The 23,346-nt window shown below is 32.1% G+C and overlaps 1 protein-coding gene and 1 long non-coding RNA gene across 2 annotated transcripts in view; both read right to left on the reverse strand.

Moving 5' to 3' along the window:
* LOC131949073 (uncharacterized) overlaps positions 1-19,096 on the reverse strand; it is a 29,137-nt gene extending 10,041 nt beyond the window's left edge. Inside the window, exons 1-7 of the mRNA XM_059310838.1 lie at positions 18,988-19,096; positions 16,968-17,127; positions 11,419-11,541; positions 8,067-8,140; positions 3,987-4,088; positions 2,505-2,692; positions 1,794-1,945 (exon numbers count right to left, since the gene is read on the reverse strand). Coding sequence (XP_059166821.1) covers positions 1,794-1,945; positions 2,505-2,692; positions 3,987-4,088; positions 8,067-8,140; positions 11,419-11,465 — 563 coding nt within the window. The 5' untranslated portion in view covers positions 11,466-11,541; positions 16,968-17,127; positions 18,988-19,096. The remainder of the gene's footprint in view (positions 1-1,793; positions 1,946-2,504; positions 2,693-3,986; positions 4,089-8,066; positions 8,141-11,418; positions 11,542-16,967; positions 17,128-18,987) is intronic.
* Positions 19,097-19,162: 66 nt separating this feature from the next.
* LOC131949063 (uncharacterized) lies at positions 19,163-21,168 on the reverse strand. The gene is made up of 3 exons (XR_009388114.1): positions 21,086-21,168; positions 19,515-19,578; positions 19,163-19,201 (listed from the first exon to the last, which is right to left on the reverse strand). It is a non-coding gene; the product is annotated as an uncharacterized LOC131949063 (long non-coding RNA).
* Positions 21,169-23,346: the final 2,178 nt, after the last annotated feature.

Below are 23,346 nucleotides of genomic sequence, written 5' to 3' on the forward strand. Positions count from 1 at the left end.
GGAGATTCAGGGTCCGCACTGGTCCTGGAGATTCAGGGTCCGCACTGGTCCTGGAGATTCAGGGTCCGCACTGGTCCTAGAGATTCAGGGTCCGCACTGGTCCTGGAGATTCAGGGTCCGCACTGGTCTTGGAGATTCAGGGTCCGCACTGGTCCTGGAGATTCAGGGTCCACAATGGTCCAGGAGATTCAGGGTCCACTCTGGTCCTGGAGATTCAGGGTTTACACTGGTCCGGGATATTCAGAGTCCACACTGGTCCAGAAGATCCAGGAAGATACTCTGGATCACAAAGAGCATCTTCTTCATATAATTCTTCACCTTCACTCAAGTCATCTATTTCACTAAGGTTATCTGCTATGTATTGCAGTTCATGCTGAATAAGAATCTCCATTTTATTTCTTAATGATTTTGCTGAAACTAAAAGAAAAACAAGGAACAATATAATCATCAATGCTGATGTATAAAGTAAAATAAAATTAGTGCAAAAGTAGGTTAACATGAATAACGTTGCCATACTGCAACCAACGAGTTGTAAAGATTTATAAATAAAATATTAATTGATTTTCAAAACAACACATACAATATGTAATACATACCTTAGGTAGTCAGAAATATATATTTTTTTTAAATTCCAAAACAAGTTTATTCGACTTTGATGAACTTTGAAACGCCAACCAAAAAATGCTGAGATGGAAAACACTGTGACAATGCACACATTTGAGATCGGCTTGGTGGTAAAACAAATCTAGGTCACTTAGACATGCGCAAGATATAGGTTAACATTGTAGCAGTCAAACAACACGATGCACATAATCTATATATATAATTCTCTTCTGGGAGACGCTAGAAAACAAGTTGCAAACGCGCCTAGAAAACAAGCTGTAAACGCGCTCCCTACCTCCCCACCCCTACATGGATTTAGTGAGCTGTGTTCACTCTAAATGTTTACAAGCAGAGCCAACGATTTTAAACGTAGGGGGAGGGGGGAGGAAGAGGGGGGGCGGGGGTTATGGTCCTTAACGAGCTACTTATAGTGTTTTAAAGAAATATTTTCAGTGGCAGCGTTGGTACCGTCGAATTCGCAAATTTTGAATTACTGAAAAGTAGAAAAAAACAACAACTAAATAGCGGCGTATGTTATGCCGCGGGCCGGCTCGTTAAATATGTTTAAGCTAACGATTTAAGGGAAGGTAACAGGTATGTTGCAGATCTGTAGCGATATGCATTTAAGGGTTAATGCAGATATTTTTTATCAATCTGACTAGAGTACTAACTATCGACATATAAAAGGGACCATGCGGGACACCCCGTAAACACGCCGATATGCCCCACCCCTCACTCTCTAGGCATATCGCTTCGCCCCCCCCCCCCTTACCAGTCTGGTGAGCTGTGGTTTACGTCAAATATTTGCAATCGTAGAGCATGGTCGAATTAGTGAATGATATTAGGGGCAGATAATGTAGTTTTAAACTATTTGAAACTAAAGGGAGGTTATAATAAGTTCTGCTTAATATTTTTATTGTCGTCTGTAAACTGCCGTCACTTACGACTGCTTTCACGATGGGGGGGGGGCGGTTAAAGATAATCGTTTGTATGCTTACGGCGCGGGTCAGCTCGAATAGCGTAACTGATCAAACCACTGACCTAAAAACGTAGCTAAAAATAACTGACTCATCCTACCCACTCAAAAACATGACTTATGCATGTATTTAAAAAATAAAATTGAATTACTTCTTTTAAAAAAAGACTGACTAGGCTACTAACCATATAGCATTAGTGACCAAACCACTGACCTGAACGCGTAGCTAAAGTAGAATAAATGAACAGGAACTAGCCAAGCTAAAGCCATGCTTGACGTACAATCCTTGCCACTTCCAATGTAGTAGAATGCCACGCGGTTGCCGGAAGTTTTAATGTGTAATGGGTAATCAAAATCTAAAACGATCTGAAATTAAAATGTCACAACTACTATCTAGCTATATTCGGCATTTTATTTTTTCTTAAATAAGACATTATCGAATAGAGTTTCTTAAAAAATAATTAGTTAATTTTGTCTGTTTGTTTTAACTCGATACTCCAAATTAAAACTACTTTCTTTTTTTTTCTTAATATTAAGCTGATCATTAATTTAAAGGGAGAAAACCGATGAAAGTAAATTCTAGAAGAGCTATCCAATAATTTTCAGAAAATATCTTTCATGGTTGAATAGGTGGTGAGAAATGATACAATAAATTCGAGAAACAGCTCACTGTGCAATCTCATCGGCCTACCATTTTAACCTTCTATTAATGTAATATAGCGAAACACTGATTACAAATCATTTTAACAAAATAAGACCAATTTTTTCATAAAATATTTTGTAAAGAAACATACATATTATATGCGTTAAACGATTACAGTTTCAAATGTGTATAAATGGCTATAGCAACGCCTAGCCAATAACGGGTAGTAATGTTAAAAAAGTAGGAACTTACTGCAACACAACACACTTTACGTGACAATACCTTTCTGCGTTCACTATTCTTGAGGTACAGTGTTTGTTCTCCATTGATTACAACAGTAACGCCATTAGCCCACATGACTGCTATTATTAACTCATCATAGATAGTTGTAAATTTCATTTTTACCATTGTGTTCCTATTAAAGACCACAAATTCCATCGGAGCTGCATAATCATAATTGTACCCGCTCTCTGTAACAATACGATACAATAAATCGGATTATTTTTTCAACTGTATAAGAGTAAGACATTTGTTTTATACCATTGAACCTGACGGAAAAACGCGTGTCGAAGAGTTCACACTCAAAACAGAGTGGGCGAACTTTTAGCTTCGTGCCTCTTCAGAACAACTACCGTAATGAGATTTTTCTGCTCACAATGAACATTTATTTATTTGTTCAATATTTGAAATGTTAAAAGTACAAGATAAGCCGAGCATTTTAAAACAATCTGGATACCTTCAATTACATTTTTAAATGAATACAAATATGAATGTCAATAATGGTATAAACGTGTATGCATATATAAATAAATAAATAAAAAAAATAAAAAAATTATAAATAAATAAAAAATAAAAAATAAAAAATAAATAAATAAATAAATAAATAAATAAATAAATAAATAAATAAATAAATAAATAAATAAATGAATAAATATACAAATAAATAAATAAATAAATAAATAAATAAATAAATAAATAAATAAATAAATAAATAAATAAATAAATAAATAAATAAATAAATAAATAAATAAATAAATAAATAAATAAATAAATAAATAAATAAATAAATAAATAAATAAATAAATGAATAAATATATAAATAAATAAATAAATAAATTAATTAATTAATTAATAAATAAATGAATGAATAAATGAATAAATAAATAAATAAATAAATAAATAATAAATAAATAAATAAATAAATAAATAAATAAATAAATAAATAAATAAATAAATAACTAAATAAATAAATAAATAAATAAATAAATAAATAAATAAATAAATATATAAATAAATAAATAAACAAATAAATAAATAAATAAATAAATAAATAAATAGATAAATAAATAGATAAATAAATAAATAAATAAATAAATAAATAAATAAATAAATAAATAAATAAATAAATAAATAAATAAATAAATAAATAAATAAATAAATAAATAAATAAATAAATAAATAAATTAATTAATTAATTAATTAATTAATTAATTAATTAATTCAATAAATAAATAAATAAATAAATAAATGAATAAATAAATAAATGAATAAATGAATGAATGAATGAATGAATGAATGAATGAATAAATAAATAAATAAATAAATACATATATATATATATGTATATATATATATATATATATATATATATATATATATATATATATATATATATATATATATATATATATATATATATTAATGTGTAGAAACATGTACTTTACGTGTGAGAAAGTAAACCTAAAATGTGCTCAAAATACGAACCTATAAAAGGATAATTCGTTTTTTCTAATTCACAATTGAAATGAAAGTTTGTCTCACATGTCACAACGATCACTCCAAAGGGTCCGTACCCTACAAGATATACTAGAAAATAGACACATTAGAATGGAATCATATTTTTAATCATCAGATGTAAACGTTTAGTATATATATACTAGCTGCATCCCGTGCTCCGCCACGGTAAATCTTTTTTAAATGTACCAACTTGGGAACATGACAAAACTAAACTCAACACAAACGAACGCAAAAAAAAAAACACAAACGAAAAAACAAACACAACACTCATAACATAAGCAAAATTTAAATGCAATCATAAAGGCATATTGCTCACAGTCTAGCCCGTAGCGCCAAATCGCGCCCTTTCCGGTGATTTGCACCCCTTTCAAACTTTCGATTTGCACCCCTGTCCCCCCCCCCCCGCCCTAATACTTTCGATTTCCACCACCTCCCCCCTCGCAAATTTTTTCCAACCCACTTTGGCGCCCCCTAAGGTTGGCACCCGGGGACATATGCCCCCCCCCCCCCTCGCTACGCCTCTCCTATAAAGCCCCTAGCTTGTCCGAAAGATAGAATAATAATTAGTAAACAGTATAAATAATAGGCAGTATTTAAAATATCCGTGTTTTACCTACAATATTTCACTTTATCCATTCACGCATTTTTTTCCCAGTACTTTAAATTTTAAAAATTTACAATAGAGTTTCATAACTAAAACCATTGCGCACCGAATGAACGTGATGACGCGTCTATAATAGTGCTTAATAGTTGATTAAAAATTGTAAGTAGTAAACATTACATTCAGTGAATAAAATAAATAAAAAATAGCCTTTTATCAATCAATGCTAATTATAATATTCCAACAATAATGTACTTTTACACGTCTGCATAATTTGCATTCACATTTTGCTAATTATATTATTCCAACAATTATTCCGTCTTGCAGATTTTGCATTCACATTTTTAGCGTGAGTTCAATTTATTTTTAAAATACCTCCCTTGGCAAAATTACTAAACAGTTTAATTAGATTTTTCTAACCTACAGCTATTATGTTATTAAAATGTATCCACTTTCTCTAGGAATATTAACGAAAACGATATTTGACATTGATCCTTTTAATATGTTTTAGCAATGTGCATGTATTTAATATTCTCTTTACGTTATGCAAAATTGTACAAACAGTAGAAATTATAAAATAGCTCTATGTCGTTATATAAACAAACCCTACTCTAATATTTATAATAAGACACTGCGGTGCACTGAAAAGCACAGCATGGTGCGTAGTTTACTTTTATAGTAAACTATTTTTATAGTCCCAAAATCTATAGCGATGACGGACAGACACAGCCCGCTTATATTATACTAGCTGCATCCCGTGCTCCGCCACGGTAAATCTTTTTTAAATGTACCAACAGAACAAAACTAAACACAACACAAATGAACGCCAAAAAAAAAACGAAAAAACAAACACAACACTCATAACATAAATACAATTTAAATGCAATCATAAAGGCATATTGCTCACAGTCTAGCCCGTAGCGCCAAATCGCGCCCTTTCCGGTGATTTGCACCCCCTTCAAACTTTCGATTTGCACCCCTTTCCCCCCCCCCCCCCGCCCTAAAACCTTCGATTTCCACCACCCCCCCCCCCCCCCTCGCAAATTTTTTACAACCCACTTTGGCGCCCCCCAAGGTCGGCACCCGGGGACATATGCCCCCCCCCCCCCCTCGCTACGCCTCTCCTATAAAACCCGAAAGATAGAATAATAATTAGAAAACAGTATAAATAATAGGCAGTATCTATAATATATACAATATTTCACTTTATCGATTCACGCATTTTTTTTCCAGTACTTTAAATTTTAAAAATTTACAATAGAGTTTCATAACTAAAACCATTGCGCACCTAATGAACGTGATGACGCGTCTATAATAGAGCTGAATAGTTGATTAAAAATTATAAGTAATAAACAGTAGGGCCTACATTCAGTGAATAAAATAAATAAAAGATTGCCTTTTATCAATCCATGCTAATTATAATTTTCAAACAATAATTTCCTCTTACACATCCGAATAATTTGCATTCACATTTTGCTAATTATATTATTGCAACACTAATTCCTTCTATGACGAACGTATATTTGCATTTACATTTTTTATTAGCGTGAGTTTAATGTATTTTTAAATTACCTCCGTTGTCAAAATTAGAAAAGAGTTAAATTAATTTGATTTTTCTACCGTACTGTTATTATCTTATTAAAATGTATCCACTTTTTCTGGGAACCTAAACGAAAATGATATTTGACATTAATCTTTTTAATACGTTTTAGCAGTTTGCGTGTATTTAATATTTTCTTGACGTTATGCGAAAGAGTAAAAACCGTGGCAATTATAAAATAGCTCTATGCCGCTATATAAACAAACCCTACTCTAATACATATAATAAGACACTGCGGTGCACTGAAAAGCACAGCATGGTGCGAATGTTTACTTTTATGGTTCCAAAATCTATAGCGATGACGGAAGGAAGGAAGGAAGGAAGGAAGGAAGGAAGGAAGGAAGGAAGGAAGGACTGACACACTACCAGCAGCGTTATATTATAGATTATATATATATACTAGCCGTCCCGGCCAGGCCCTGCTCTGGCTTCTGTGAAAAACCTTTCCGTTAAAGACCATTACCTGTGTGTTTAGAAATCATCATAAACCCGGCATTGCCCATCCAAACCACAACCAACCAAAACAACAAAACGCAAACATAACGCTAACACAATTAGAAATACAAACGAAAACAAAAACCTAACAACAAACCCAACCACAACCACAAACACCAATACAAACACAAAGAAAAAACAAACGAAAACAAAAACCTAACAACAAACCCAACCACAAACACCAATACCAAAAAAAAAACAACGAAAAAGCAAACGAAAACAAACCAAATCCAAACGCAAAACCAACCAAAAACACAAATACAAACCCAAACAAAAAAAAACACAAACAAAAACGAAAAAAGAAAGAACAAAAACGAACCAAATCAAAACGCAACCACTAACGCAAACCCACCTAAACACAAAGAAAACACTAACGCGAACATAAACGCCCGGGGCAGAATCGCCTGTTTTAGCTTAATAAACGACTATAGTACCCCAACTTATTCATAGTTTTTGCACACACTTAAACGAACGCGCCTGTTTCAATTTAATGAACAATTATAATACTCCAAGCTTATCCGTAAAATACCTAAAACATTTGCACTTGATCAATCCCCGCTAATTATGTAATTATTTTTTTCCCAACACCAAAACAAAGTAATTAAAAAGTAAATGCTTTTCAACTAATGCTATGGTTTTATAAAGGGAAGTAATTGTGTTTTGCCTAATTTATCAAAGGGAAGTAAGCGCTATAGGACTAAATAAAAACATAATTAGAATTTTTGTAAAAGATGATATTTTTTTAAAACTTGTGTTTAATGAACATGCCGACAATTATTACTATAATTTGAAAAATGAAAATGATTTCCCAACACTTTTAATAGTAATTTTTTAACTCATAAATTTAGACAACTGCGCACGATAATTGATCTAACACTTAAATCCGTAGAAATGCCAACGACAAACATATGCGTTACAGAATTGAGCTTTATATATTAGATATATATATATATATATATATATATATATATATATATATATATATATAGGTATAGGTATAGGTATAGGTATAGGTATAGGTATAGGTATAGGTATAGGTATAGGTATAGGTATAGGTATAGGTATAGGTATAGGTATAGGTATAGGTATAGGTATAGGTATAGGTATAGGTATCATCTACTATTGGAAGGCGACAATTCTGGAAGAAGCCAAATGTCCAAATTTGGTTCTCGGGCTCCCTCCAAAATATTATTACAAGGTGTAACGTTTGTTTTCAAAATTTTCTACTATAATGATTTTGTCTTATTTTTTAAAAATGGCATAAACTGTAGAAACTAGATACAACTGTTAGTTGATTGTAGAAATCTGTTTGTTTTTAAAATTAGAATAAGTATTAAAAAAGGATACCCACCTCCTTCATCCCGATCCTCTTTTAAAATTGAATCCAAACCACACATTCCAAAATTAAAAATTGCAAATTCTTTCCTAAAAATAAATCAATTGTTTACTACCATATATATATATAGATATATAAAGCAAAGTATGTTTGTGTGTCTGTCTGTTTGTCCTTTATGCATTACTACACCTCTCATCACATCGCCATGAAACTTTGGGAAGTTGTTGAGAATATTCCTGGGGAGTTTTCTGCGAAAAAAAAATTCAAATTCGCATGGGTGGCGCCCCGACAGGGCGCAATTTGTTTTTTTCTATATACGGTATATAAAAATAAAAGTCGATTTTGGTTTGGCATCGTTCATCCGATAGCCAAGAGACTTTGGGGAGTTCATTATACCGCTCTAGGGAAGGGTTCTGTAAAAAAATTATTTTTAATTTCGCAAGGGCGGCGCCACGGGAGGGTCCGATTTTTCTCTAAATACGGTATATAAAAATAATAAAACGTAATTGCAGTGACACCGTTTATCCGATAGGCATGAAACTTTAGGGAGTTCATTATAAAACTCTAGGGAAGGGTTCATGCGGTAGTGTAGGTAAACCCGTGTCCTGATATTTATGATCCAAGCGCAGGCATTGTTTACATTTAAATAACTCACTTTTAGAAAAGAAGGTCACGCGTCTAAGAACATATAATTATAATTGATAACGCGTTGGTGAAATCCTAATATATTTCGTCAAACTTTCTTCTATCCCTGCGGCAAAGCGCGGGGGTCGGGTTCGCGAATATATATATATATATTTATATATATATATATATATTTATATATATATATATATATTTATATTTATATATATATATATATATATATATATATATATATATATATATATATATATATATATATATATGTGTGTGTGTGTGTGTGTTTGAAATGATGTGTGTGTTTGCTTGTGTGTGTTTGATACACCACGCCCCGTTCATCCATTCGTCAAAAAATTTGCGCTAATTTGGGGAATGCTCCTAGAAAAAAATAATTTTCTTAACACACCCTTTTTGATAAAATCCTCTTTAAAAAATTGAATAAGTTGTCATCAACATGTAGGAAAGCTATGCTAATAGATTTACAATTTAATTTTTTTACCATCCATCCATCCATCCATCCATCCATCCATCCATCCATCCATCCATCCATCCATCCATCCATCAATCCGTCCATCCATCCGTCCGTCCGTCCGTCCGTCCGTCCGTCCGTCCGTCCGTCCGTCCGTCCGTCCGTCCGTCCGTCCGTCCGTCCGTCCGTCCGTCCGTCCGTCCGTCCGTCCGTCCGTCCGTCCGTCCATCCATCCATCCATCCATCCATCCATCCATCCATCCATCCATCCATCCATCCATCCATCCATCCATCCATCCATCCATCCATCCATCCATCCATCCATCCATCCATCCATCCATCCATCCATCCATCCATCCATCCATCCATCCATCCATCCATCCATCTATCCATCCATCCATCCATCCATCCATCTATCTATCTATTTTTCTATCTTTCTATCTTTCTATCTCTCTATCTATCTTTGTCATTTTATCTATCTATCTATCTATCTATCTATCTATCTATCTATCTATCTATCTATCTATCTATCTATCTATCTATCTATCTATCTATCTATCTATCTATCTATCTATCTATCTATCTATATATATATATATATATATATATATATATATATATATATATATATATATGTATAATTTATATATAATTGTATTTCTACACCTTTCTTCCTATTATCATGAAACTCTGGGGAGTTTATAAAATTGTTTCAGGAAAGGTAGCTGCGAGAAGAAAAAACACATAATATCGAAAGGCGGCGGTCCGGTCGGCTGTGATTGATAGATCAAATTTTCCCGGTGGCTAGCTCAGCACCTGAGAACGGTTGATTTGACGACTTGGACAGAGAGTCACCTGTACTACTTGATTCGACTGTCGAACCGCGTTGATTGAAATAGTGCATACAATAAAAACAGATTGATCCGCCACACCCGGGTTATCAGAGTTCTAGGACGTCCTGGGATCACCGCAAGTACATTCGTTAATTAATTAAAACTGTTGCCACTATGTTCGTAAAACCGGTGGCTCTTGAGAGTTCCACGCGAAGCTCCTTACCCCATGGGTGGTCAACGACTGGCATTCTACTTCACCCTTCAGGAAATTGATTAACGTATACTGGATATCTGTTTATTTTTACTGATGCAATATGCATCTGTATTTACAACGATAGCAATAGATGTGGAAAGAAAATTAGGTCACGCGTATAAAAATACTTAATTTTTAAGAATTTAATTTTAACAAAATGTGTGTCTTTGAATTTCTTTTCTTCTGAGATCGCAGCAACGCGTGTGACGGGTACGCTAGTAAAACATAATAATTATCATTAAAAAAGTTTAAAAAACCCCACGTTTTCTGATTGAACTAAAAAGTAGAAAATAAATGCTATACATCACAATAATGCAAACGATCACTCTACTATAAGCGATGAAAAACGTGGGGCGCCGAAGTAAAAGTTTTTTATCAGTCATTGTTAATATGAGATGTAAAAGTTATATTACTATTGATTAGATAATACTATTGACTTTTATTAGGGAGCTTGTAGAGAGTATTAGAAACTGTAAGAAAATCACGGCGCCCCACGTTTTTCAAAAAAAAACCTTTTTTAATTATAATTATTTTCTACTTTTTAGTCTTTGTCTGTTTGTTTGCATTAAAATCTTGCTATCGATTTTATCTTTTCGCATTCACTTTTTTTTGGGTAAACGAAGACAACTCGTAAAAAACACTTGCCTTGAACCCGTGTCGAGTGGGTTAGCAATCGTGTGCCCAACCACTCGACCATATCGTCTCCCCCATACTGGCCACCAGTTGTTCCGGTTGTTTGTACACAAACACCGCGTGACCAAAAACTCATTAAGCCAAAAGAGGGAGAGTACCGAACCTTGTTTTCATCAAATTACAATTACTGGGTTATGTCCCTTTTCCCCACGTTTTTTTGTACAAATATATAGCGGTCTAAAATGATCAATAAAATGTTTCCATGGATCAATTTAGTAAAAATAACGATTGAATATTCTATTGTCGTCGGAAACAAAGCTTCCCTGAAAATTTCAGCGCGCTAGCTAACTGGGAAGTGCCCGAAATTTCGATCGCAAGATTTGATTGGAAAAACAGACGCGAAAGCAAGTTAAAGAAAACGTGGGAAAAATAAGTAAGATTGAGATATATTAACATAGATATCAAAAGCAAAAAAAAGTATAAGTAAACATGTACCAACGATAACGTCCCAGATAGATATTACTAAAAACAACTCACTCTTTAACCTCCTGTATTTCTTTCTTGTGATAATATCCTGTATCCATGTTGTAGAGATAAAAAAAGATGCGCTTGTCAGACTGGTCGGAAGCTGATATAACTAAGAGTTGTCTTGCGTAGTTCCTAGAGGCATATACTCAAGTGACTTATGTTTATTGTAATATATATATATATATATATATATATATATATATATATATATATATATATATATATATATATATATATATATATGTATATATATATATATATATATATATATATATATATACAATGTATGTATGTGTGTCTGTGTGGCTGTCTGTTTTTCTGTTATGCATTACTACACCTTTCATCCGATCGCCATGAAACTTTGGGAAGTTGTTGAGAATATTTCTGGGGAGGTTTCTTCGAAAAAAAAACTTTAGTGAGTTTATGAATACACCCGAGAAGGTTTCTGGTGTTGGAGGGGGTGGGAGGGGTGGGGTGGGTGGATGGTGGGAGGGGGGATTTATGTTTGCATGGGCGCCTTGATCTTTCCTATGAGAGCTATGGCGACTACGTTTGGTCTAAACAGTGTGATAGACAATGGATAGGATGGGGCGTTAGACATGCTCACTAAATTTAATCAGGCGTGTCCGCCGGCGCACTGGTAGGCTGCAATTTGGCTGTAAACAAAAATTTTAGTTTCGGCCCCCAAATGCTCACATTGGTCGCTGAGGGCCATGTAATACTTCCGTAAAAAAACCAAACAGATTCGTCACTTTGCGAATGGTGCAATTAGTATCTTTTTTTAGACTTTCCAATCAGAAATTGTGATCGAGCATCTAATAAAAGATCATTAGTAACGCTAGCATATTGCATCAGTCACACTGAAGTTTAAAACACGTCAAATAATTTTTTTACGTGTTAAAGAAAAAATCCTTTTCATTTTTGTCACTTTAGGGCATGACGCACGCAATCTGCATCATCGTTAACAGGATGCTATTTAGCACGATGGCGCCAGTTAGTTTTTTAGGAGCCAGGGGCCGTACGTGATTAGTGTACACTCAAGGTTTTCATGCGGTAGGTAAACCCGTGTCAAGATATTTATTATTCAAGCGCAGGCATTGTTTAAATGTAAATAACTCACTTTTAGAAAACAAGATCATGCGTCTAAGAATATAGTATTGGTAACACATGGTTGAAACCCTTCTTATATATTTTGTCGGACTTTCTTCTATTCCCGTGGCAACGCGCGGGGACGGGGACGGTAGTATCTTTTAAAATATAATCAATATATGAACATCATGTAATACATTATATGTCAAAATAATTGTCTTTGGAACTTAGTCTAAAACCTAATACATTACCTACATTTTATTGGTAATAGTTACCCTTCATTTCATGAATTAACTTTTTACTTTCTCGTATATAGAAGTATAAAGTCTTGTAATCGTGCAAAAAAAATCGAAATTTTTACAAATCTCGACGTTTTGCATCTCACGGATACGGAAAAACATAATTTTGCAATCTTGTCCGTATGTCTGTGTGTCTGTGTGTGTGTGTCTGTCTGTGTGTAAACACAATAACTTGAGTACCGTTACAGATAGGGTGATGAAATTTCATTTATAAGTATTTTATCAAAATCGTAGATCCGTATCAACTTTTGAGCGATTTCTGAAAACCGCAAGTGGTACTTTTTCTACTTTGAATTTTTCAAAAGCCTATAACTTGAGTACTATTTCAGATAGATAAATGAAGTTTAACATGTAAATAAAAAATCTAATTCTCTAACTTGTGTAAAATTTTGAGTAATCTCCGTTGACCGGAAAAACTGATTTACGCTATTTCCGATTTCTCAAAAAACGCATGTAAATTTATAAAGTACTAATAATATTGCGCACTATTATACACATTTTGCTTTGGCGTTCGCTTGGTGCGCAATTCTTTTTTCTATGAGATTCTATTCTATTTTTAAAAGTTTAAGTAATTAAAAATCATATCTATATTCCAAGCTATATAAGAATGTTCGAGAAAGTTTATTGAAACCGGTTTGAATGAAAAAAATTACCGACGGGTAGGTTATAGAATGTAGAATACATAAATAATAAGAAAAACAATTTTTTTGTCATGAAAATTTTATTTTTGTAAAATAACAGAATGTAGCAAAATTGCTACGATATTTACTCATGGAATTTCAAAAAACAGTTCTTGTTTTTAGTAAAGCAAATGTTACATTTTTTACACCAATAGCTGCTTACTCCATTGCAGTCTGGAAACTTGCACCCTTGTCGTGCATCACCATGTACCATTCAATGACCAATTTGATCAGTTCTAATGTTTGTAGGTGGGACAACAGCAATGTGTCCTCTGTGTCTTTTAACCTAAATCATTCGGTTAATGTCAGATGGCCTTCCTCTCTTTTTATTTTGGGAGGTTTCCACTCACAAAAACACTGTGTAACTTTATAATGTCATTTTTGTTGTATCACCGGTTTCGAAATCTGTTCTTATATAAAGAAGCCAAGAATTGACAGATGTTACATCCATCAAGTGGCAAAAAATTCTGGAATACCATATCTTTGATAGTAAGAGTATTCTGTGTCTGGCAATATCACTGTCCAGTAAATCAACACCCCCATGGATTGATTATATTCCTTTATAATATTGGGGCAGTCAATAATTTCTTTTCTTTTTCTGTCGAAACGAACAAATGTTGCTATAGGAAGTTCTCCAGAACAGGTAGACAGTAATTTCACTCGTTTGTTGTCTTTCAATATCACATTGCTCACAGCAACTCCATCAACTGTAGCTGTGAATTCTTCAGAGGTTCCTCTAGGCAGTTTTTTTTTCAAATTTTGCATCATCCATCAACTTCCAGTTTTGGATTATATTCCTCCAAACGGTACCCAAAACATATGTCCCTTGTTTGGCCATACGAACTACCATTGGCAGCGACATATAATAATTATCACAGGAGAGTTTAACTTTTTGGTATTTCCTAACAACATTTGAGAGACATCAACAACGTTTGCACTGGCATCTAATTCCGGCTCATTATCATTTCTTTTTGTTAAATAATTTGTGGGGTCGGAATAAATTTCAAAGCTTTAGGCAAAGCCAGTGGCTCCACATAAAACAAATAGCTTAAAGCCCCACTTATTGGGCTTTAACGGCAGATATTGTTTTAGATGGCGCCTTGCTTTAGTTGCACATATCTGTTCATACACAGCCATACACGGTTCATTGGGCGCTGCAGAAAATACGTCATTCAGCTTGTCTATGATTGGTCTCAATTTGAATAATTATTATGCTGAGGATGCCTTTTATCTAAAATCAAATTATTGTCATTGAAGTGCTGCGTACCTTAAACCTGTTTATGGGCATATAATTACTTAATTTACTGATGCTAATATTAGCTCACCAATACCACCTTGTCCTAGGTAATAAAATTTCAGACATGTATTGTAAAATCCCAATAAAATATTTTATTTCCATTTCATTTAAAACCATACTTTTATTTGGATTCTTCTGTGTGCAGTAAAAGTTAATTTGTTCACAAATAAAGCTAACACAATCATCATCAATGAAATGATGAAAATAATCATAAGGTGTCTTCAGTAAAGTTGTGTAACTGAATCTGGAAGCACTAAGCAGCCTTTGAAGTTGAAACTTTTTTGGTTAAGAGCTAATTTTTTTCCATGTCACTTTAGCAGTGGTGCCTGATGTAGAAGTATTTACATATATCGGTGGTAGAGTTGATGATGAAGCCCGCGGTTACGAATCAGATCCTCACTCTCCTCGGTGCCACTATCTATGTGTTCTTGCTGAACTGCAACTTCATCTTCACACTCAGAAGAATCAGAGGAATCATCTGACATTGCTTCAATATCACTCTCATCTAGATGCTTTAGGAAATCTGCTAGCTCACTTTCAGAGAGAATTATGCGGCCAGGGCCTTTGTTCATTTTGATACCTGAAAATAAAATTTAAAAAATAATGTTACCACTAAAACTGTCTATACATTATATATATATATATATATATATATATATATATATATATATATATATATATATATATATATTATGTATAAAGTTCCATATAACTAAGTAGATTCTTGTGTATGTACTATTACTAGATCTAGGTAATAATAAATCAGAACTAATAATACTATCACATATTATGACACTCTATGTCTTCAAGAAAGATACATGTATATTACTTTTAGTAAAAAAACTATAGATTAAGTTCAATGTAACTATTTGGCAACCTGTAGACCCACAAATCAATTAAGGAATTAGATAGATCTATAGATTCAAGACTAGATCTAGTTTGAGTTAGGATTTTAGCACTAGTAGTATGTAGTACGTTGATCTTAGTCTAGAATCTAATTCTAGATTCTAATTTTATTTATATATATTCTATATAGATCTATAACATTTCTTTTCAGTAATTTCTTTTATAAAAAAATATTTAAAAATAGCAAGCAGATCTAGTATAGATTTCAATAAAGGTAACTAAATCTAGATGTAAGTAAATTATGATTGATTCTATAAAAGTAACATTTCACTATGATGTTATAATCTTGAATCTAATACAATAATATGTAAATAACAAAGCTGTATGTAAAACTTCTTACCTTCGAAGAGGAAAAATATTTTTTATGACAAAAATTGCAGCCTGTACATTGAATTTGACTTCTCAAAATGAACCTCTTCAAACACTGTCTGACTGACGGATTCAAATCAAATCTCGAGCGTGTCATACAAAGCGCACCTATAGTCTGCAGGCTTAAATCTAGGTCAAAAGTGAACCAGCAGCAATGGGAACATTTTAAAAGTAGATTTTTATCTTTTTTTTTTTTTACAAATCTCGACATTTTACACAGTAGGAAAAATATAGTTTTGCTATCTTGACTGAGTGGGGGTATGTGTGTGAAAACGATAACTTAAGTACGTTACAGCTAGTTTAATGAAATTTCATACACAAGTATTATATCTAATTAGTAGTTCTGTGTCAACTTTACCGGTAACTGGAAATTGAATTTATTCTACTTTAAATGTTTCAAAAGCCGATAACTTGAGAACTGTTTAAGATAGATTAATGAATTGTCACGTGTAAGTTAACAATCTAATTGTCTGCCTTCTGTTTAATTTTGAGTAATTTCCGTTGACCGGAAGTAGTAATTTACACTATTTCTGATTTCCTAAAAATACGCATGTGAATTTATAAAGTACTAATAATATTCAGCACTATTATACATAGATTTTTTTGTGTTTACTTGATGCGCAATTCTTTTTTTTTTAAAGGTGTAAGTAAAAAAAAAATAGATTAACAATCATGTCTATACCCCGAGTTGCCATCCCCCGTAGTGTTATAAAAGAATATTCTAGAAAGTTTAGGGGAGATCACTACCGGTTTATTTATTACAATATTTACGCTTTTTTAACCCTTTATTAAAATGGTTAAATATAGAAAGATAAGCTTAGTAACTAAGCTTGTTATATCGAAATTTATTAAGTGAGGGTGAGGGAGAGGTAAAGGGCATAATTTACATTAAAAAACAGGAACTTTGTTCGTATTTACCCGAACCAAGGGAGAAAAAAAAACTGTATAGAAAGATGTCGCAGGTAACGCCAGCATGGAATCCATCCAGTAGCCAGTCAGTTTATCGATGAACAGCACAGTAATAGCGAAATCGTATTCATACTTGGGGTTTTCAAATACAATCGATCTGTAATTCTCGCTGTTTTAATGTCAAATGTGTTGGTTAATTAAAGTGATAATAATTAGACATTAACACATTATCGAAACAGCATTAATTTGTATATTATTTCATAAGTTCATTCATTCATTCGTGCATTCGTTTATTTTTTCATTCGTTAATTCATTCATTCATTCATTCATTCATTCATTCTGTCATTCGTTCATTCATTCATTCGTTCATACGTTGATTCGTTCAATTTTTTTTTTCAAAATATCCATCTTTCAGTCTGTCTATTGTTCAATAGATCAATAGTCCCTTCGTTAGTGTTCATTTTTACTTTTTCGTATATACGAAGTATAGAGAAAGTCTTGTAATCGTGCAAAAAAAAAAATCGAGATTTTTACAAATCTCGACGTTTTACACCTCACTGATACGGAAAAACATAATTTTGCAATCTTGTCCGATGTCTGTGTGTCTGTCTGTGTGTCTGTCTGTGTGTCTGTCTGTTCGTGTGTAAACACGATAACTTGAGTACCGTTACAGCTAGGTTGATGAAATTTCATATATAAGTATTTTATCAAAATCGTAGATCCGTATCAACTTTTGAGCGATTTCCGATAACCGGAAGTGGTACTTTTCCTACTTTAAATTTTTCAAAAGCCTATAACTTGAGTACTATTTCAGATAGATAAATGAAATTTCACATGTAAGTAAAAGATCTAATTCTCTACCTTCTTTTAAATTTTGAGTAATTTTCGTTGACTGGAAGTAGTATTTTACGCTACTTCCGATTTATCAAAAAACTAATGTAAATTTTAAAAGCACTAATAATATTGCGCACTATTATGCGCTTTTTTATTTGGCGTTCACATGGTGTGCAATCAATTTGTCTACGAGATTTTATTCTATTTTTAAAACTTTAAGTATTTAAAATGGATTAAAAATCATGTCTATAGCCCGAGTTCCCATCCCCTGTTATTTTATATAAGAATATTCGAGAAAGTTTAGGGGAGATCACTCCCGGTTTATTTAAATAGTATTTCGAAATAAATGTGAAAGTGAAGAAGAGTGTGGTTATGTCGTTTTTTTATTTTTGTGGATGTTGGATTTGATTGTGGATCTATTACATTTTGAAAAAGGTGACGCATTAATGCATGTAAATTAACACATTAATGTGTGTATGAGTGTGTCTCAATGTGTGTATGAGTATATATATATATATATATATATATATATATATATATATATATATATATATATATATATATATATATATATATATATATATATATATATATATATATATATATATATATATATATATATATATATTTTCACTGGTAAGTATGTGAATACGCATGTGTACATGTATTTAAATATTTTTTTCTTCTGGATGTATTTAATTTTTTACCCCCCCCCCCACCCCTACATGGATTAACATATAGATTATCACAATTCCCAACCAAAATGTTTTCTTCAGGCATATATATTGCAACGTTGAGTTGATGTAACTTCCTCCCCCATCCCCAGTCAACCCCACGGTGATTGCTTTAAACTGTGCTCAGATAATACTAACGATTTGTATCTATATTCGGTTGTAAATACAGCTGGATTTTGCATGTTTTCTCTATCATTAGCAGGTTTATTCATGGCGTCACATTCCCCCCTCTACCCGTGTCGGGATTCGTCCACTTTGCTCTTAAACGACTATTTGATTCACTCTAATTAATAATTTAATTAAGTGAAATTATCATTGTTCTGTATATATTTTGCTATTTTTATCCTTGGTGTCACCCCCCTGTATGGTGTCACGCGGTGCGGTTCATACCCACCCTCCACCTTCACGACGCTTATGCATACAGATTTTCTTTTTAATTATTTTTAAATTAAAATTTTTACCTTAATGAAAGGTCTAGAGATTTTACAACCACTCTGTTTCTTGTTAAATACAAATCAGTTGGGTAGACCTTGTCTTCATAAAGAGGTGGTTCTACTTTCTTTATCACACAGGAGACGTGAAAAGTCTCGTGGGACATCGTTACCAGATGAAATTCCGCTGTAGCTGAGATGTATCGCGGTACCCCCAGAATAAAATAACTACCATATGTACCTGCTGGTGAATTAAAAGGGCAACATAATACACAAACTAATACAATTAATGCAGCAAATTAATTATATATTTTAATACAATATATTTTCAATGGTAGATTATTTTCTGTTTGACTAAATTTCGATATATTGGTGACTTCTTAAATTATGTAAAATATCGTTTGACATTTCTTCTCTACATCTGGCCTTTTTCTACTTCAGTATAATAATAATCTTTATATATGATATATTTGATTAGTTATTTTTCTATATTGAAATTATACTTTATTTCACAAATTTTACATCACACTAAAAAGATGTAATTAAAAGAATAATACCTCCATGTACAATTACCAATTGTTGCGTTAAAGTTGTCAAAATAAATACAAACTGATAAAGGATCTGTAAGTAAATATAAAAATATTGGCACTTTAGAAAAAATTTCACCTAAGTTTTATTACATAAACTGGACTGCATAGGCTACCCTAATTAAAGAACGCAAGGCTACATAATCACGGTGTTCGAAAAAAAAATTGGCATTATCTCTCTAATCAATCGACTAATTTCTCTATCGTAAGTCAGATACCCATCAGAGCTGGATTGACTCTGGGGCGCCCTCTGGACTCGAACCCCGGATCCGATATTAACTTCCGGAATAGCAGACATGTGCAGTCGATTTTTTAATGTTTTGAAATGACGAGGGGGAGTAACTGAAACTATGACAATGCTTAAAGATTGCTCTAAAGCACATGTACCGTATTAGAAAACAAAATATTGTGTTAAATGATCCAGATATTCTAGATATTTCTAACCAACTTGCATAAATACAAAACAAAGTACTGAATTGTAGCTCATCAAGTGAAATCGGCACACACTACACAAGTCGCTGTCCCAAATGCTAACATTGCAACACATAGATTTATCCTATTTTATTATTAGTTCTCCTTATGGTTAAGCGTTTTAGCGGAAACTACGAGTAGTTGTTTGGTTTGGAAATGTTGAAATAATTGTTTTTATTTTTATTTTCTTTAAATGTTCCAATTTTTTAATAAAGTTAGGTACATAACATTTGGTATCATACGCAAACTAGCACACAAGTTCCATGTTATTTTATTTTGTTTTATATCGATAACTAGACTAGGTCTATGTAAGTCTACATAAACTCTAGAATCTTGATATGGATATAATATATTATACAATGAATTAGATCGCTGTGTGTTACCTTTAGAGTTAGACAGACATAAAAGTTAAAAAGGGAGTACATAATTTTAAAACTGTCTTGTAACGTCAAACTTAATAAGACAATAATTAATATTAATAATACAATAGGTAATCTATCGTTTTGGGTACGTAAAATCGCCCGCGGCTATTTATGTACGAAAACGTTACCTCATTGTCAAGGCTTTAATAGAAGTATATTGTCATACTTTTGTGTCAAATATTATAGATAAATGAATAATAAACCTAAATCAATGGCTAAATATATCGATATAGGCCAGAAATTAACTTTAAACAGCAGTGTCTGAGAGCAAGATTTGCTATATAAACTATTATAAACAGCAGCCATTTGTAAAATAGAGTGGCTTCCCCCTGAATCTGGCGCTAAAAGCTTATAAAAATAAAACTTAGACAAGATGGCTGCTATAGTAAATGAGCATGGTTGCATCTGTTGGAAACATCGCTAGTCTTCATTTATTACGGAAAAGTTTTAATTCAATTTTTTAAAAACAGGTACATAAATGAATCAAGGAAACATTTTTGAATTTTTTAAAACATAAATCCTCCTCAAAATGTGAAATAATTATTAAAATTTAAGAAGTCACCTGTTTTTCACATTACAAATCGCGGGCGATTTTACGTACCCAAAACGATAGATTACCATACAATATGCACCAATACATAGATCTACCTCCATTTCAAGAACCCATTGGTAAACAGTTTGTTTACTTAAGTTAATAAACCAAGTTGACTACTGTCAATGACAGCCATGTTGTATACGCACCTTGATTCAGTGCCATAAATCTATGTTGTTTAAAAAAAAACACTTTCGCACCTAAATTGATGCGCATGGTAAAAACGGGATAGCTATCACCTCGTCGCTATCGGTTTTACAATCTGAACTATTGTTGTCTAAGACAAATATCCAAAAAACACTTGCCCAAATGCTGTTTGCCCAAAGGCCCGTTTTCCGTTTTGCGATATTTACCCGAATGGACACTTGCCCTAATGCGACAAATGCAGGAATGGACATATATAGACATGACTTACTTTGAATCAAATCAAAAGTAAAGGGCTACAGCTAAAACTCTCAAAAATGAAGGTTTATTGGATTCTTACATTTCTTAAATGTCTTAACGAAGGACTGTAGCCTGCTGTTTGATTTCGTAACCGGACTATCGGCAGATTTACACAATAAATGCAAGAGTATGTTACAAAACTTGTAACTCAATTTTCACCAAATTCTACCGCATTCCTTTACAATGACAATGCAATAATATATTATTTTCAATACAGTACTGCCATGTTAGTTAAATAATAAATTTTAAAACGTACAGGTCATGTGAATAATATTTTTGAAAACTACTATACTTATAACTTTTAAGTAAATGTTATGAAATGAAAATTCTTTTTTTATCATTTTTGTTTTATAACTAACATTTGTGTATAAAATCACGATGTTAGATTGTACTTATACTTCTTAAGATCATACAGTGACACTTCACACATGATCAGATTCTAAATATTTAAAAAAAAAATATTTATGTTTGACACACGACTTTAACATCAACGGTACAAGTAAAGGTAAAAAATTATAGACATTATATGAGTACATTTTTATAATTTAAAACTTGTGTTTGGTCAAATATTATAGACATTATATGAGTACATTTTTATAATTTAAAACTTGTGTTTGGTCAAATATTATATACATTATATTTGGTACATTTTTTTATAATTTTAAAAGCTTGTATTTGGTCAAATATTACAGAGATGTTGTATGGCCCCAAAATTTGAAGTTTTAAAACCTGTGTGTCTTTAGTCAAAAATTATAGACTTGATATGTTATTGCAGTGCAGCAACAGCCGCTAATGTCCAGTCCCAAGAATATATTATACGTATACTTTGCAATACACTCATGTTATACCATATCGCTACTTAAACATAATTTAGGCGTAAGTTTAACACATTAAAACATAAAAATAAACAAACAAATGGATATCATGAGAATAATTCTTGTGCTTCTTAAAGAAATATCTCAAACACAAAATAGATTATGTGTTATAGAATGATTATATTTTCCCTTTCTGTTTTTTCTTTTTCATATATATATATATATATATATATATATATATATATATATATATATATATATATATATATATATATATATATATATATATTTATATATATATGTATATATATGTATATATATATATATATATATATATATATATATATATACACACATATAATATATATTTATTTGCTTATTCATTTATTTATACGACGACGAAATCATTAAATTTATCTCCTTGTAGATCGTATTAAGCCATCAGTTTCGATTTGTTTTGTGACTGTGTATTCTTTAGAAGACACAGTTTTAATGTAAAAACGTTTAACATATTAAAACAAAAAAAAAATTCATAAAAACGTTTTAATAACAAGCTTTTATGAAATAATAAACTAAAAAGGAGAAAAAAATTATACACTACTATTTAAATAACTATAGAGAAAAGCGTGGTTCACTTTAGTATCTATTGGACAACTTTACTTATATGTAGGAAGAGACCCACGCTTTTCTTTATAGGTATTTAAAGAGTATTGTATAATCTATTTTCTCCTTTTAGTGCATTATTACATAAAAGCTTGTTATTAAAACGTTTTTTATGATATTTTTTTGTAGTACTTTACATGTTTTTATTTACAATAGAGTTACATGACTAAAAACAATTGCGCACCTATTGAACGTGATGACGCGTGTGGAGCAGTTGAATTGAACTGCTTACTAATTTGATCAAATTTTAAATTAATTCATAAAAAAAATAGGCATCGAATATAATGTCATGATGCATTGTGTTCATGTCTTGAACTACATTTCAACTACGAACTGTATATGTCAGGTACCTGCAATTTCCCTCGGACGTGTCGATCTAGACAGACAACAGACAT

Source organism: Physella acuta, unplaced genomic scaffold, assembly GCF_028476545.2.
Source record: "Physella acuta isolate Inbredline_101_S28 unplaced genomic scaffold, ASM2847654v3 ptg000672l, whole genome shotgun sequence".
NCBI classification, from domain to species: Eukaryota; Metazoa; Mollusca; class Gastropoda; family Physidae; genus Physella; species Physella acuta.